At 36.8% G+C, this 18,813-nt stretch overlaps 1 protein-coding gene across 1 annotated transcript in view; it reads left to right on the top strand.

Annotated features, from left to right (window-relative positions):
• The window catches only part of LOC110092112 (nudix hydrolase 3), a 133,022-nt gene extending 115,201 nt beyond the window's left edge, over nt 1-17,821 (top strand). The window contains exons 17-21 of the mRNA XM_028694975.1: nt 11,690-11,773; nt 11,920-12,014; nt 12,106-12,196; nt 12,291-12,437; nt 17,538-17,821. Of these exons, the coding sequence (XP_028550808.1) occupies nt 11,690-11,773; nt 11,920-12,014; nt 12,106-12,196; nt 12,291-12,437; nt 17,538-17,585 (465 nt within the window). The 3' untranslated portion in view covers nt 17,586-17,821. The remainder of the gene's footprint in view (nt 1-11,689; nt 11,774-11,919; nt 12,015-12,105; nt 12,197-12,290; nt 12,438-17,537) is intronic.
• Nucleotides 17,822-18,813: the final 992 nt, after the last annotated feature.

The following is an 18,813-nucleotide window of genomic DNA, read 5'->3' as shown; positions in this document are numbered from 1 at the left end:
ACAGGCTGGCTCTTGGTTTTCCGTGCATTGGCTCCTTGGTTCTCACGGTGGCTTCTGGTTTTCCGAATTGGGGGGCCTTCCCGTGGCTTTTGGCGCCTCGGTTCTGTGCGGCCTCTTGGGTTCCCATGGTTGCTTCCTCGGTTCCCTGGCTGGGCTGTTTTTCCGTGAAAAGCTATGGGCTTTTCCGTGATTTGTGATGTTTGGATTCCCATGGGATTTCAATGTAGTGTCTATTTGTATTCCCCTTTCATACCTATAAATATGAGGGGTTATATATTGTTTTGAAAAAGTGATAAGTTATTTTTGGAAAAGAAATCCTTGGGATTTTCTTGGAGAAGCTTGCAAGCTTTGTCCACCTTTTTCTTCCACCTCCTCTGGAAATCTTGCGAGCTCTTTCCACCCTTCTTCTCGGCTTCTTATCTCTTTCGTCTCTCCGCAAATGACCACCCCACCTGTATCCCTCTTCTCAAAAGTAAGCAAGTTTAGGGTGTCTTGGTCGAGTCGAATTTGTAAGTTTTGTTTTAATTTGAAATATAAGAGTTTGTTCTTCCTATTATCTAGTAAGTGTGTCCCTATAATTAGCTAAGTGTTCGTTTTATTTCGTAGGAGTCTCTGTTCTTTTCGTTGGGTCTACTTTTTGTGGGCAGAGGTCCTCGAGTCCCCCATCCCCCCGGATTTTTGCCCGCATCAACATTACACAAGGAATTTGTGGTTTTTAACTTTCAAATACCTTTTTTCAATGGCAGCTCATTGCTCTTTTGAAAATTAAGGTAATCCGTGACATCAGCAACTTAATTCTATCAAATAGGACAGCAATACTTTTCCTTTTTTTCCAGTATTATGCATAATATTGGTTGTTGTTTCTGAAAAATTTCAATGGTTCAACAAAAATGGTTGAGGGTGATAACTCAAGGTGCAATATTTGTTACTATTGAGCAGTGCTATGCTCCATTCATCTTGTTTGTTCTACAATTACTGTATGAAAAGACTGATTTGCTGAAATTATGACGTACTGATATGGTGAGACCAAGTTCATAACTTTGTTTGCAAAAATTATGTTGATGTGGGTAACAATCTGATGAGGACAACCGGTCGTGTAAAGTTTATCAGAGGAAGGGCCGGAAATCTACGACTACGATTGGATTACTCTATTTCTGAGCATTTATTTGTATTTGATTTATTATGTGTATTTTTTTTCATTTTTACCCTCATTTGAGGGAGTAGGTTTATGGGACCCCAAAGGGCACTTTTGTCATTTGAAGTTTTATTGTATTTTTGTCTATTTATAGGCCTCGCCTCCCCCTTGGGAGGAGGAGGATTATCATGAATGAAAATTTTTGTACTTTGTGTCTTGGTGTTTGAGAGCCTTGAGAGTTCTTGTGAGAGCTTATGTGAAGTCCCTAGATGAGGACAAAGCAAGACCAGTCAACCACAGGAAGCATCTGGGCTCACGGTTTATCTCTGCCTCCACACTCCATTGAATTCGCCACCACTGTCATCTCCTCCCAAAGCTCCAACCGACCCTCTCCCTTCTCCTCCTAGTCTTGTCTAAGCTCTACCTCCTCACATCCAATCCTAGCCGAGCCATCACCCCAATACTTCACCTTGGCCGATCCTCCACAACCCTCCCTCTCCTCCTCATAGTCGTTGCCCCTTTTTGTCCATGGTTGAAACCCTCATGAACCCTTCCCTCCACTTTCCTTTCTCCAAATTTTTGAGTTGATCCTCCAACTATTTCCTAAATTAGCCTAGCGTTAATTTTGGAAATCTGAATTCAAATTTGAATTCTTCTAAAAGCCTTGAATTCCTTTCCTATATTGTTGGATTATGTTTAAAAAGATATCCCAATCAACCAATCTGAAATTTAATTGAAGATCCTAGTTAATTTCTCTTCTTAAATTAGCCTAGCGTTAATTTTGAAAATCTGAATTCAAATTCAAATTCTCATAAAAGCCTTAGATTCCTTTCCTAAATTGTTGGGTTATGTTTGGAAAGATATCTCAATCAACCAATCTGAAATTAATTGAATGATGTGAACATCCAATCATGAAGATTTTTAAAGGAGGAGACGACGATCGACGGCCGAGATCATTCCACCTTATCTTAATTTGTTATTTGTAATTTTTATTTTTATTATGAATTTTTCATTTTTACCCTTACTTAAGTGGGTCGTCCTATGTAAGCCTTAGGGGCATATGTGTCTTGTTTTAGTTTCTTAGGCATATATATAGAGACCCTTGCTTGTGTAATATAATGATGGATTATTAATAATAAAATTGTGTTTTGCACTTTTGTTCTTTGGGAAGAACGTTAGTGAAATCCCTATGGGAGGGAATCAGAGTTTCCACCAGTCGCAGGATGTGTCCGGGCTCGTGACTTGAAGTCCCTTAGTGAAGGGAATCGTATCACCAGTCAGCCGCAGGATGTGTCCGGGCTCACGGTTCTATCCTTTTGTTTCTTTATTTTGTTTCTCCTTATTTTTCCTGACCGCCATCTCCCCCTTTCCCCCCTCCAAGCTGCCAGTCACCTTGTGGCCACCCCTTTCACTAAACCCAGCCAACTTCAACCCTAACTGCCACCTTTCCGTTCCCTCTTCCCCTTGGCCGAGATCCACCATGGTTCAACCCACCCGCCGACCACCTTCCCTAGCCCCACTTTCCTCCAAAAATACCTCTTTCCTTATTTAGGTTGTCATTAATTTAAAAAGATTTTAAATTCAAATTAATCTAATTGAATTTCAAATCCATCCAAACTCCCTCTTGATTACCTTCCTAAATTAGATTTTGTTAATTTGGAAAGTCATTCAATTTTGAATTCAAATAAATTTAAATTTCAAAACATTTCCAATTTAATAAATTCTACATTAGGGAGCCTCCTCCAATTACTCCCATTCTAAAATTAATTTTAGATTTAATTCCCCTAATCTCATTTAATGCTTGATCCACATACATCGAATGTGGACATTATCTTTCCCTCCACCTATGGCCGGCCCCTCCCCTTTCCATATTCTCTCCTCAATTAATTCTCCATCCCACCAATTAAGGCCATTAACCCCTCTTTCTCTTGATTGGAGCCAATCTCGCTTTGATAGCCTACTTTTCTAAAATATTCTAGATAATTTTGGAAAGATAATCAATTTGATTTGAATTCAAATTTAAATTTTAAATTCTTTTCTAAATATCTATGTTTAAGTTAGGAAACTCCTTAAATCAATCCCAATCAATTTCAAATTAAATTAGAGTAATTATCTCTTTCTAAAATTGAAATTCAATCCAATCCACTCCCCAAACCCATGCATGCCGCCAGTTTTCCTTCCCCCCTAGAATTAGAAATTCATATGACCCCCCCCCCACCTTCTCGTTCACATCAGTTTGGTATCAGAGCATGGTTGTCCGGGATGCGAACTCGACGGAGTCGAGATCTTTTCCACCCCAGGAGAATGATGCGGACATCCGACGGTGGACGATATTCAAAGGAAGAGTCGAAGATCGACGGTCGAGATCACTCCGTTTTATTTTAGTTTATTAATTGTATTTTGATTTAATTTTGCAATTTTCTTTTTTTATCATTTTATTTAGATTTTTGTCTTATGTAAGCCCAATGGGCATATTTGTCTTTTAGTTTCTTTTGAGACCTATATAGAGGTCCCTTCTGTTGTATTAGGGATGATGGAATTATAATAAAAATTTGTGTTTTTTGCACTTTTGTTCTTTGAGAAGAACGTTAGTGAAATCCCTACGAGAGGGAATTAGAGTCTCCACCAGCCGCAAGATGTGTCCGGGCTCGTGGCTTGAAGTCCCTTGATAAATAATACACATTAACTGTTGGCAAGTTATGCATCATATAGTTGTTTCTAATATTTCTTGAATTGTGGACGATGCATCATATATATCATAATCCTGTTATGTGATTTCATCGCTAAATTGTTGCATTTGATGAAGGCTCCTTTATTTGTGTTTTGATGTTGACCACAGAGCGTTGCCACATTTATTGTATCTCTATCTTATGTTGTACAAGATAGATGAATTCATAGGCTTCATTGTCTGCAAGGTATGATATATTTGCTTGTATGTTGATGGGTCTCCTACAGCAGTTCATAAAAGATTGTTGATACGTTTCTGTCTCAAAACAAACAAAAAAAAATCAAATAAGATTTTTTTTACCTTCTCTCTACCACCGCACGCCCTCGACACGACTCGCACATCGCATGTCGAGATCGCTCCCACGATCTCTGGGCGTCATTAAAGAGACGAAGAGAAAGAGGCCTTCTCTCGTTCCGACTCTCCTCACCGCTCTCTTGCTCTCGCTCACTACGATCGAAACTTTCTCCCTCTAGACGCTTCTTCTCCAGCTCCTTCGTGGATTTTTGACTTCTCTCCTTTGTCGACTTTCCCTTCCCGTCGAACTGGAAGTTACGAATCTTTGATCGGAAGCACGACCAAAGCTCGCTCACTGTGAAGCTTTGGCTCCCTTCGTGGCTCGACGACTTCGCTCCTCTCCGACTTTCCTTCCTGCCTGGATCGGAGGTTATGACAATTTGATCGCAAGCCAGGATGGCGTCTCGCGGCTGTGAAGGGACCCTCTCCCTTTCGTGCCGCTGCTTCGGCACCTCTGTGGCTGTTCGACGTCGCTCCCTTCGACGACTTTCCCCTGTTGTCAGATCGGAGGCTGCAACATTTTGATCGGAACAACAACGGGCGCTCGCTCGCCGTGTAAATAACTTCTTCCCTTTAACGTGCCACTCCGGCTTCCCCTTTGCTGTCCGACTTCGCTCAGCACGACGATGTTCCCTTCTTACCTGATCGCAAGCAAGATCGAGAGCTCTCTGGCCGTGAAGGTAAATCTCCCTTTCGGGAGCCTCTTTCGGCCAAAATCCCGTATACCCGTCGAACCAGAGGAAGAGATGGGGAGGATTTATTTTATTTTTTATTTATTATTATTATTATTAATTATTTTAATTATTATTTAATTATGATTATCATTAATTGATTAATTATAATTAATTAATATTTAGTAATTAATTATTAATTATAATTATTTGATTAACTATAATTAATTTAAATTAATTATAGTTTACTATTAATTAATTATAATTGTAATTAATTTACTAATGATAATTAATTAATAATTAGTTATTAATTATTAATTATAATTATTTATTAAAAAAAGATATGAATAATAATAAAATAAAAATCTCTCTTGCCTTACCTCGACATGCTTGTCGGGCCGGTAGACCACTTATACATGTTTTTCTCTAGCCTGGTGGGAAGGGAACCCGACGTGACACCTACGACGAGGTAGGCGAGCGACCCTCGGTTCCAACTCTTGTTCTCGGCATTCGTGGAGCACCGGAAAACAGCCTATACACACTTTTCTCTAGCCTGGTGGGATGGGATCCCGGTGCGGCGCCTACGACGAGACCGGGATATTCATAAGTACCCGCTCGCAGGGAAACAACTTCTTCTCTTTTGCAATAGGTACTGAAGACCCATACATGTCTTTCTCTGGCGTGGTGGGGACAAAGACTTTACACGGCCGCGGTGTTCTCGTAAGAGGGCACCTACCATACACGTTTTTCTGTAGCATGGCTGGAGGCCCAGTTTTCCGTTGTTTTTCCCCTAAATGGGGGAGACGTCGGGAGGCTGCCGAAATTTCAGGTGAAATATTACTCTACTCGGGACCTGTTTTGAACTCAAAAAGACATGCAAGGATCTGGACTCCAATAAACAATGAATTATGGACTTTTGAACTTGATTGAACACGAACAGAGGACTTGTGGACTTAATTCAAAACAAAATTTAAATGATTTCTAAGGTTCACATTCAAATAAAATGAAATCAAATTGAAGTCAAATTCAAATCAATTCAAATATGAAATTGAACTTGCAAGCACCTCAGAAGATTCTAAACAAATATTTGAACTCGAACTGTACAACGTTGAGTGGGACTTGTAAGCTTGATGAATTCAAGTTTGAATGAAATTGAACTGGGACTCAGACACATGAACAAAACTTGGATCACACACAAGGAAACTCAAACTACAAGACCTCAATGCATGCAAATAAAGAATGTAGTGGACTCCTACAACAGTCTCTACGATATCTGGTGTATTGTACCTGCAAGAATGAAATGCACGGGCGTCCGTCCCATATGTACCATTGGAATCTCCAACACAAGTATCAATGCCTGTAGATTGAGATGGCAATACCGGTATTCAGTAGCAGAGGACCCGCCTCTACAAACAAATGCACTCATCAACCCACCTGAGATTGGTGAAAGGTGGATACAATACTGGTGCAAATGACTCTCCTACGAATATTTTTAGGAGGTCATAATGGATACAATGGGTCCTTGCAAATGAACATGCTACTTGTCGATAACAACAGTGGGTATATCATAAGCATAACGAACCACTGTGGACACAAGTACAAGTATCACCTACGACAACGGTGATCAAGATCTTCTCGATCCTATATTCAGGAAGGAAAACAACTCTGGCATCCACAAATATCAAAATATCAAGTCTACTACATTGAAGATCTTAAAAAGAGTCCATTTCAAAGCAATGTCCACGGACTTCAAGAAAAACCCTCCCAGGTGAATGAGAAAGGGGAAGTCAACATCAAGACCGCATCACCACCGAACCCGTAATATCCATGCAAGCGGGCAGAAGGCGTTTACAAATTCTCCCCGGTGAATGAGAAAAGGGGAGTCAACATGAAGATGAGGAGATGCCTCATAATATTAAGGCTACAATGCAACGCTACCGGATCTGCAACATCTATACAAGAAGACAGAAGGCGTCTACAATCTACAATACAACGTCATCGGATCTGCAACACTTATGCAAGCAGACAGAATGCATCTACAATCTACAATACAACGCCACCGGATCCGCAACATTCGTATTAGCAGACATAAGGCATTTACAAATATTTTCAAAATACCCTTGCATATGCACCGTAATTTGTATACACATAGGTACACAAAAGGGGTAAATATAATCAAATACTCTCATGGGCTCCGACAAGTGTGTTATTGGTACACACATGACGTCTAGGAATGCTGCGCGGGTCAATAAATTTGAACCCAATCCTCCTAAGCAGATAAGGAGTTGACAAGGTTCAATAAATAATTATAAAATGCCCCCAAACACCCGCATGGGCCCCGACGAGCGTGTTATTGGTACACACGTGACGCCTAGGGATGCCGCGCGGGTCAATAAGTGAATTCAAGTTCAAAATCGATCCTTATATACGGGTCAATAGAAGTCGACGGGGTTCGAACAATCAAACAAGTATACGATGATGGCGACCGGTATATTTGTTTTGCTGCATTCATATTAGGCCGTCAAGTCCTATAACAATATGAATTCACTAATAAAGGCACAAAGCTTACGAACCCGATCCCCTACCGGCAAGTCGATAGGGTTGATAAGGTTCAAGACATAAGTATTTTGAAATGACCCCAAACACCCCGACGATGGCCGTGTTGAATGCAAATCTCAACCATAAGGGTCCATTCCAAATATTCTTAAATGCCTCCCAAAAGTCCATTCAAAAGCCCAAATCCAACCAATCCCAAATTCCAAGATATTTATATTGAAATCTATCCATCAATCACTCAAAGCAAAATCCATCCACCCTCCGCAACAGTTTGTCGGGGTGGACAAATTAAAATTTACTTCAGCTCACAAAGAGCCAAATGCCTAGTCGAAAAATATCACTAGGATCCATTCTCAAAATAATCTCCTGCCAGTAAGGACGTGGTACGTGTCCTCTAACCGGCGGTTTTGCCACCAAATGGCACCGCAGGATAAACGGTTATGACTCAGGGCCCTCTGAACCGAGTGGTTTTGCCGACAAATGGCACCACAAAACATCGGTTATGGCCAGCGCCAATGCGCCCCTTATTGACATCAAATCCTTGAGATATGAATCAATATGATATAATCGATAGGGCACAAAGTCCTCTGTTAGCTAAGGTGGATTCAAATTTGTCCCCTTAGGCAAATTTCCAATCCAGGTCTACAAGGTCCCCTTGGATGAAGCAACCCATGGCTGCCGACAAGGATCCTTCTGTCAGGTTGGGTCGACTACTTCCTCTGATTAAGTAGACCAGGGACCACGATGGCCCGGGACGACAGAAACATGGGATCTTGATCGGGTCTATCATCCATTCTCCCACCATCCGCTTTAAGTGCAAGGTGGTGAAATTTCTATTTTAAATATCAAATCTGTCCAAATTTCCAAACTTTCAAATATTTCCAAATTCAAAACCTATGCTGCTACTATATGCCAGATAACACGTATTCTCTACGTATCTGATTGACGACTAACCTTAATCGAAAGTTCTCTCATGATTGAGAGAGGTAATTAACTATAGGGGCTTGCGCCTATAGGAAACCAGAACTTAGATCATAAAGTCTTCACAAAATGAGGGCGAAATCTCTGGGTAGTGTCTTATCTACAAACCCATTTGCCTTCCAAAATTTACCCCGAAACTTATTCCGTTAAAATTACCTCGCCAAAAATAAAAGCAAATACAGCGCGACGGGGAGGCCGGGGCCGAATTTTCGGAGCCCACAGAGATTGATATATTTGCTAGCACGATTAACATAAATGTTGCAATCAATCAATTATGGTTATTCCATGGTTTGCAATGACTATTTGTTTCAACTTATCATCATAACACATGCCATCACTAATCAACATTGAAGTTCCATTTAGTATATAAGCCCCATTGTTTGTAAGGCTCAATACGTTCAACTGCATTTGGATCTTATGTTTGTAACAAATAGGCATGATTGTTTGTATGTAGATTGATTTGCTTGAACGATTCGAGATAATTCCACCTCATAATTCCTTGCTTATATATCTCTTGAAGACTTAGTCTTCATTCACTTATCTCTTGGTGAAATCATTTTATGATTTTCACTTTCAAACATTTAGACTTTAGGTTAAGATTTAGATCATTAATTCAAAGTCGAGTTCTGACTTGAGCTTTAGACAAGTCCAAAATAAGTCCTCTTCATTGTCATCTGAAGTGTAAGTCCTCTATTGTTAAAAGTTTGCAAGTTCTTCCTCACTTGATTCAAGTTAAATTCGTGTATACTATGGTTATAAATCAAATTTTACTTCAGTTCAAATTATGCAAGTTCACTTGAGTCCCAATCAAGTCTTTTGCATGAGTTCAAGTCCGAGTTCAAATAACAAGCTCAAGTTCTATATCCACAAATTTTAGTTCAATGTCAAAGTTTACCTTGTTCACTTCAATTTGAATATTCAAAAGTCCAATGTGGTCCGAAATTGATTCAAGTAGTTCAAATTCAATTTTGCAAATTTGTGTTAATTTTTCAAGTTATGGTTCATGTTCACATTATTCCAACTCAAGTCTTTGCTCAGGTTTAAATGTTCAAGTCATGTGCAAGTTTGATATGAATCAAGTCCATGTCCTTTGCAGTCCAATACTTTGCAAGTTCAAACTATCCAAAAATTTGTCTAAGTCCTCGATTTCAATGAAAATTTCGGCAGCCTCCCGACGTCTCTCCCGTTTAGGGGAAAAAGCCAAGAGGCCTACCCCCTACGTTAATAAAGACGTGCACGGTTAGTGTTTGTGAGACACCGCGACGGTGATTTTTTTATTTTTCATCCACCATGCCAATAAAGGCGTGCATAGGGGTTTTAAAAAGCATTTTTTGAAAAAAACAGTTTGCTTTCCCCCTGCTCGGGGGTACTTATGAGTGACCCCGCCTCGCCGTAAGTGCCGCATCAGGGTCCCATCCCACCACGCGCAATAAAGGCGTGCATGGGCGGTTTTCCGGTTCGCCGCGAACATTGAAGTAGGATTTTTAGGTGATTACCCGCCTCGTCGTAGGCGCCGCATCGGGGTCTCATCCCACCACGCGCAATAAAGGCGTGCATGGACGGTTTTCCGGTCCGCCACTAATAATAATTAATTAATTATGATTAATAATTATAACTAATTAATAGTTCATTATGATTAGTAATAAATTAATAATAATTAATTAGTTATAATTAACAATTAATTATAAATATAAAACCTGATTAATTATAATTAGTAAAACCTAATTATAATTAATAATGATAAAAAATATATATCTCTCTTCTTCCTACTCTCTCTGTTTTGGCAAAATTATGGGATTTGGTCGATATAGCGCTTGAAAGGGAGCAATTTACCTTCATAACAGCGTGCTCCCATTCTTGCTTGTGGCCAAAATGTCGTGACTTCCGCCCCAACAGGAGCGAGCGTCGAAGGGGGCGGAGGAGTCGGAGCTGGCGTCGGGTTAGGGCAGAGGTGGAGGCCGACTAAGTATAGGCCCAAGTGTATATGGGGAGTTCGGCCAGAGAAGAAAGGTAAGAGGAGCTCGACACTTTCTTTCTCTCTCTCTCTCTCTCTGTCTCTCTCTACTTCTCTCTGTGGATCGGCACAAGCAGGGGTTCGGAGATGGGTCAGAGGAGAAACGACGGGAGCTCGATCGGGTGCTGTGCGGGGTCGGATAGAGGAGAGAATCGAGGACTTTGGCTCATCTTGGATCGGAGATGAGAGGGGAGGCGGGATCTGAGAAGCAACGAGAGTTTCGTATGCTTGGAAGGAGACGAGTATGGAGTCGGACAGAGGAGGTCATGGGATTTGCGAATGGAAGAGGGCTCCCGAAGGCTTCATTCAATCGGCTTTTAAAGGCCTCAGAGAGCAGCGATCGAGGCCGGATATGGGTTTCATGGAACATTTTGCGGAGAAGTGATCGTTTCGGCGCTGATTCAACGAGATTTGCGGAGACTTTCGGCGGAGTTCGTGGATCCTCCGGGTACAAGGTATGCGTGATTTCCATTTTTAGTATTCTGTATTGAGGTTAACAAATATGCATAATTAAATCAAAAAATATAATTAATAAACTAAGATAAATTGGAGGGATCTCGGTTGTCGATCTTCGTCTCTTCCTTTGATTAACGTCCATCGTCGGATGTCTGCATCAATTATGTTTTGATTGATTTCTTAATTTTTATGAATGATATATAAATTATAATGTCGTGTCTGCGCTATACTGATATCATATATTTTTAATAATCGATGTGTCCCATATCCGTATCGGTGCAACATAGGTGATAGAAAAATCTCCCTCAAACTTAAGTGAAAATTCTATAAGATGGTGATGAGACTTGCAATGCTTTATGACGCAGAATTTTGGCCATTAAAAGAGAAGCATATAATTAAGTGTTGTAGAGATGAAGATGCTCACGTGAATGAATGGCTTTATTCTTAGAGATAGAATTTGAAACGAGCATATACGTGAAAACGTTGGAGTAGCTCCAATTGCATATAAGATTAGAGAGAGCCGCCTTAGATGGTATGATCACATAAAACGTCGACCTTCTAATGACCCAGTGAGGAGTGTAGATGTATTAGATTTGGCCTTTGTTAAGAAAGGTAATGATAGACTTATAAATACTTGGTTAAAAAATATTAGAAATGATTTTTTTTTATTAGATTTAAATGAGAATTTGACTCTTAACATGGCACAATGGAGAAAAATAATTTATTTAGCTGATCCCACGTAGTGGGATAAAGGCTTGATGTTGTTGTTGTTACAAATATTTTGTGATGAGAAAGCAACCTGAAACAGTTTTGATCTGTCCCATAATTGTTTCCCTTGTTTTTTTTTTCTTAAGGAACTTCAAGAACTTCATTCTGCTTTGGAAGAAGCTAAAGCAGATATTGTTGGCCTCTGGGCTCTAAGATTCCTAATCACCCAGGTCAGTAGCTTCCTTGTAACTTTTTCTAATGCTATTTGTCGCTTATTTCGTGTTAAATTCTCATTTCAGTTTGTACATGTGACCGCATTATGCAAATTAGGAGGTTGTTTTATATAATATGTTAGTTAACCATTTAAATTATTCAGAAATTGCTCCCAAGATACCTATTGAGATCTATGTATGTTTCTTTCCTTGCGGGATGCTTTCGATCTGTACGCTTTGGATTAGAAGAAGCTCATGGGTAAGCATGTTTAACTATTCTGTCCAGTTCAAAATTCTCACACTATGAGTAGTTAACGTTACTAAAGTTGTCATTCATTGAATGAATACAGAAAAGGACAGGCATTGCAATTTAACTGGTTATATGACAAAGAAGCATTTATTTTGCACTCAGATGGTACTTTCTCAGTGGATTTTGAAAAGGTGTTTTTCTTTATTTTCTTGATTGCTTTACACGCCTAATCTAATGTGAATGAAAACTGATTATTCGGTTTTTCCAAATGCTATCTTCTTGAAGGTTGAAGCAGCTGTTGAGGACCTCAGCAGGGAAATCTTAACAATTCAAGCCAGAGGTGATAAGGCTAGTGCGAAATCTCTTCTACAAGGATATGCAAAAATGACACAACCATTGTCTTCTGCATTGGAAAAGCTGGAAAGAGTGCAGGTTAGAGCTCTTCGCTGAGATGCAATTGGATATTAGTTTTTTTATCAATGGCATCCCAGATAAGTACAGCTTATCTTGATAGGATTGTGAACGTGAAATCTGTATTTTTTCCCTTTACATGCAAAAAGTTTTTATTGTCAACTAAAGAAGATAGTATCCCTATCTGATGACCTACTTAATATTATATAACTAGTAAAAGATCAAAATGGTCCCTGGGTTTATCATTGCCTTTTTTGTCATAGACAATCTAATATGTCCAATTTAGTTCGTCGACTCTTTAAATATGGTTTAAGATAGTTTATTGACTCCTTAAATATAACACAAGAATCCGACATAGGGACTATTTTGAATTCGAATTAAAGAGTCGAGGGACTAAATTGATCCTTGACTCTTTAAATATGATTCAAGATAGTTTAATGACTCCTTAAATATAACACAAAAGAATCCAACATAGGGACTATTTTGAATTTGAATTAAAGAGTCAAGGGACTAAATTGAATATATTTATAGTCTAGGATTGAAATTAATCCCATACAAATAGTTCAGGGATCATTTTGACCTTTTCTTTCATTACATAATATGTGTGTGTGTTTATATATATATATATATATAGTGGTACAACTTCATAGATTGTCTCATCGATGAAATCTCTAAAAAAATCAAACTTAAGAATACATTAATAGTGGTACAACTTTACAAACCTTAGAAATATTAGTTTTTCAAAAACCAACTTGAAGAATAAGGTTTTGGATGCTTAGTAGTGGTTAGCCCAAGTTTCTCTAGCTGTGCTCTAAACATGAGGATATTTTTACTATGTAGATCCAACGTGTAGTAGCATAGACAAGGGTAGCTTTTACTTGAAGCTTGATGTAAAACTGAATGCCTATAGTTTCCCCACTTGCATGTGCATGCAACATCAAAGCTAGTGCAAAATTTTCCTTTTTCATCTCCCACTTCAATAACTTCTTCTAAAGTAGTTGTAAGGTCTTCTTTTTCTTGTTCTCCCATTTTGATATCTTGTCTTGATATAAATTTTATCAATCTTTAGGCTTATGTTCTAACTTTTGCAACAACGACATAGTGATATGGCGTCTTACTTCTCTATAGTTTGACCTTCAGTCTTCTTTATTGCAGTAGTATGTTGTGCTTTTTTTTCCAATTGACAGGAATTTCCTTACTTAAATCGAATAGCTTTGCTACTAGCTTCAAAGTCATTAACAATGGGAAAAAGCTTTAATTCTGTGCGGATGTTTTTTTGAAGTCCCTCTACATATTTCATACATGTAGATAAAGATTTTTCATTCAATGAAACTTGTCGAGTAATTGTTTGCTTTCTAAATTCAATTGTGTTCTTTTGCTGCATATCCTATTATCCTTTATATAGCTTCAAAATTTTCCATCAAATAACTTGCTTTATTTGTGTGCAATAGGGTAAATTAAGCTTTTAAGAATATTTAAAACTCTGAACATAATCAAGGATGGCATATCAGTTTTTAGATTATGAACTCTATCACGCTAAAGCTTGTGAGGTGTCACGACTCGACCCGGATGCTCGAATTAAGGAGGCGGGAATGAACAATCGGACATTTATAATGTTTCTTTAAATTCAAAAACAATTTATCATATACTTCCCAAAGAAAAACTGAAGAGCCACTAATACATTTTCCATCAAACTACTGATAAAATCTTTCATATACTTAATAACATATTCTTTTTTTCATTTAATGTTCATTCATCTTTCATTTTTATTTATCCCTTTCCTTTTTTATTTAGTATAGGATTACCGTCTAAATGTACCAATAAAGATACAACCTTTTTTTTTTTTTTTTTTTTTTCTTTTTTTTTTTTTTTTTTTGCATAACCTTTTCCATTTAACATGTAAGGGTATGTTATTTCCCTAGTCAGTACCATACGGGGATGAACTACTATAAATTGGCATGCATGTATCTTTTTCCTCTTTTATTGCTTTTATTTTTATGTAAATCATTACTCGTATATACATTATGACATAACCTTAGTCATATAATAATTTGCAATGTTGTTGCATATTTAATATTTAAACATATCATCCATATAATGATAATTCCGTATAATTATTACTTACATTTAAATTTTCTCTTTTGTTTCTATTAATTCGTATAACATGCAGTAATTGTAATAATTACAAGGAATTGTAATTACATAAAGAAAATAATTTGAAATTGACATAAAATAATTATGCTATATTTACTCGGTTTTATTCTTCGGGCTTTAATTCCTTTCAAATCTTTGACCCTTGAAATAATCTTCCTTATCACAACCTAAATTCACATACAATCACATAAATTATTACTATATTTAACTTTCATTAATTTTACATAAATATTTCTTTAATGAATTCTTACCTCAAATCCCCTGAGAAATCTTTTATTGGCTGCAGCACTTCACATTCACACACTAGATTAATCAAATCCTTTTATTGTTCCAATTTACATTAATTGGCATTAACATTACTAAATAATTTTGAAGGGATTCTCAAAGCTTAAAGAAATAATAATAAATGTCAAGTTTCTAACTTACATCTTTTACCTCAAGGAATATTTCCTTCTTGCCGAATCGAACTTCCACCAAATTTTGATTTTTTACTTTTCTAAAATCATACAGTATTAATTGTCATAAAAAGAAATTTTATAAATTCTATTCTTAAAAAATTTGAACATAAAAAATATGATTAAAATCACTTACAAAGGAGAATTTTTCCAATACAAAATCATTCTTCTTTCTCTCCCGAATTTCTTTTTTTCTCAATTCCTTCTTCTGTCTTTCTTTAAGATAATTAATGCTTTCATAGGTTTAAATAATAGAAGAAATGGGCAGTAAATGAGTAAAATTAGAAAACCTACCTCTTCCTTCTTCCTCTTGGCATAGAGCTTCTCTCGTGATTCTCTTCTACAGAAATGAGTGAAACATAGATTTCTCGCATGAGGAGTCGTTCTTTTTCACTCCCTCACTCGCTTATCTACTGAAAGCAGTGAATCAATCCGTCTAGGAGGTGTATACGAGCATGCAGAGACTACTCGGTCGAGCCCTGTTCGGTTCTGCTCGCGGAAGACCTGCTCGTGCAAGCGTTTCTAATTAAGGCTGGCCTATTCAAAAAACCGGCCAAACCGGCCTTTACATGAGGACAACTTTGAATGAGCAAATACTTATAGAATTTTGAACCAATTGTCAATCGCCTTAGCTTTCATTATTCCATTGAAGTATGATAATTCTAGGCTACCAAGTTGAGACGAAGGTGAATCATGATCAAATCTTGAGGAGACAATCAATTTTATCATCTATCCCAAAATTTTGTTTATAAGATGGAGCTATCCTCTGATAAAGAATTCCTTTTATTATTTATTAATCAAATAAAGAATTCCTTTTATTATTGATGCAAAAAATAATAAGAACTCATTACGAATAGAATATGGTATGAGTTTTTTTTGTTGGTGTTGATAGATGTTTTTTCCTTGAGGATGCTATTTTTGTGTTAGATAATTAATGGGAAAAAAATAGAGAATACAGAAAGAATATTCATATAATTTTTATTTAACACTAGAAAGTGTATAATTAAGTACATGAGAATTAAATTGTCATTCAACAATAACATTAAGTCTTTTTCCAACTAAGTGGGATCAGCTATATGAATTTTTTTTATCCATTGTGTTCTATTAAGGGTCACATCCTCATTTAGATCTAATAAGAAAATACAATTTCTAATACTTTCTAACCAAGTTTTTTTAGGACTACATATATCTTTCTTAACATAGGTCAAATCTAATACATCTATTCTCCTGATCGGTTCTTCAGAAGGCTAGCATTTTGTGTGACCAAACCATCTAAGGAGACTCTCTCTAATTTTCCTTGCCACTGGAACTACTACAACCTTTTCACGTATGTACCCGTTTCGTATTCTGTCTCTATGATCATCCTCATCTCTACAACACTTAATTTTATGCTTCTCTTTTAATGGCTTGTTTAAGTAAATTTTGATGGCTTGCTTCTTAGCTTGGGCGATTATGCATGGATAACCCTCAAAATCAGTGTATTATGTATACTTCATCATGTTACCGACAAGTTAATGATGATCCTAGCGAGTTTAGGATGGACCTGCATGTTCACCATATATCTATCATTGTTACGACTCAAACTAAGTTGTCTTGAGTAGCGCAGTTTTTTCTTGAATCGAGTCCTTGTGATATTTGGATGTACGACTCTAGTTTGAGAGTACTTAAGTCAAGCTTGGCTTGTAATTCTTCGATTTTTAATATAACTCAAGGAAAAAAATTGTTTTGGTTTGAGTTTGTGTGAGCTAGTTTTTGTCTAGCCATAGAACTCAAATAGTATAGAAATCAGGAGGGGGGGTAAAGGAGAGAGAGATATAAGTTATTGCAGATTTTCGGAGTACAGCAAATTAGTTTCAATCTGGCCAAAGAAGCTCAATTTGTCTTCGCAAAAAATCCAAGCGCTTATTCAGCATGTTTCAAGTTAAAAAAATTACCAGCATAGAATTTAATAGTGTTAAATAAATTGTTCCACTGTACATTTGTATTCCAATTTTCAGCATTTCCACGCGCATCTTTGAATGTGTTGTGAAGTGCCCAACCACATGCTGGATTGCCTTGAAAATTCGTCTGTTTTGAAGTAGAAACTATCTGCAACCTACAATGTCTCGGCTAGCCTGAAGTAGATTTCAACTGGTTCTTGGCACTTCCATCAAATTTGCCTAGGGTATTTGGCTTAGAATCAATCATTCCTCGAAGCATGGACATCCAAATGTGAGTGCAGCTTATAAGAAACTTTCAATGGGCCGGCCCTAACTTGTTTTTCTCGAGTTAATACACAATGAAGTTGAGATCGGGTCTTCGGTTGAGTGGTCGACGAAAAAAATTCCTCCCATCTCACTCGAATCCCCAAACTGTCCCATATTTTATATATATAATCAAGTTATGGGGAAATTATCAGTCAAAAGTTCATCAAATTTGCTTAGATAAACTTAGTATTTTCTGACAATATTTTATCAGTGTTGGTATCATTTCCCTGCACAAAATCAGTTTTTCTGATCTTTTCTTTTTCCAGGTGCCTGTTGACATTGCGCCCACTTTTGGTGATCTGGATCTTTTATAATGGCTAAATATTAAAGGCTCGAGTATTATAATAGTTAAGTGACAAGAAAACTGTTTTTCTTAATGGTGAGTCGATCATATTCTCCAAACTGTTATGGCTTTCCAAATAATCTATTCTTCTATAACAGAGGAAACAAATAATTCATGTCTATGAGATTTGCCAATTCACAAAAAAGTATGTTTGTTGCAGGTGAATTGGAAACATTTGGGTTTTAATGACATTTTATTTTGGTACCACACTATTTGTTCTGCAAAAAAATGTTCTTATGATGCTTTTAGAGATAATTCAATCACCATAATTTTAATTTTTATACTAATCATTAAAAAAAATAATGCTTATTAACCTGGTCAAAATTAGTTATAGCCTGTGAATTAGTGTTGCTTGATTTTGGTGATTGAATTATCTCTACAAACAATTGCAGATATTATGGAGAATGTTATAATGGTTACCTATGAGTTTATATGGGATAACTTTTTTTTCCAATTTTTAAAATTAGTTAGTATAAAAAAATTTTGAAAATTTTTGTATTAAAAATTTATTTTAGAAAGCAATAAAAGATGTTTCAAATAAAGCCTATATGATTAAGAATAAAATGTATGATATTGTTATGATCATTAATTTTCAACTGCATGATATTGTTATGATATCAAGTTCTAATGGCAGATTTGGTGGATTGGATTATTAGTTTGATTAAATTGATTGAACCAATAATCTCATGACCTAATAACGAGCCATTTTAGAAAGTGCAATGCAATAGAGCCATTTCCAACAAAGCTATTGGGGTTAGATATCTCTATATATTGCTGATACAACTTCAAATTAGCTCAATACTGTTCAAGCTTTGTTCAATTTAAATTTGATTAAAAATAAGCTTGTCTTGTTTTCTTTAATTTGACTAAAAAATTGTTCAATTTTAAAATATATAAAAGTTTATACTTAAATGCCTCAAAAATAAAGTTGGATTCGGAGCTTATTCATCTAAATTTTATCAAAGAGAGAAAATTAATACAATTGTAATTCAAGTCTACAGAATCAAAATGATTTTGAAAAAAAAAAAAAAAAACACTTACAATATGAATTATGTCGCCTGCACCCCTCTCCAATTATCATATAACAGGAAAGGATTCAAACTGAATTAGAAACTCTTAAGTTTAAAGTTCATAGACAAATCCAAGCTGAAGATTATTAAGAAATAATGATCTTTGTCTGTCTTTTAGCCTGTAACCTC

Source organism: Dendrobium catenatum, unplaced genomic scaffold, assembly GCF_001605985.2.
Source record: "Dendrobium catenatum unplaced genomic scaffold, ASM160598v2 fragScaff_scaffold_620, whole genome shotgun sequence".
NCBI classification, from domain to species: domain Eukaryota; kingdom Viridiplantae; phylum Streptophyta; class Magnoliopsida; order Asparagales; family Orchidaceae; genus Dendrobium; species Dendrobium catenatum.
The sequence above is the reverse complement of the archived record's forward strand: the minus strand, read 5'-3'. Positions and strand labels throughout refer to the sequence as shown.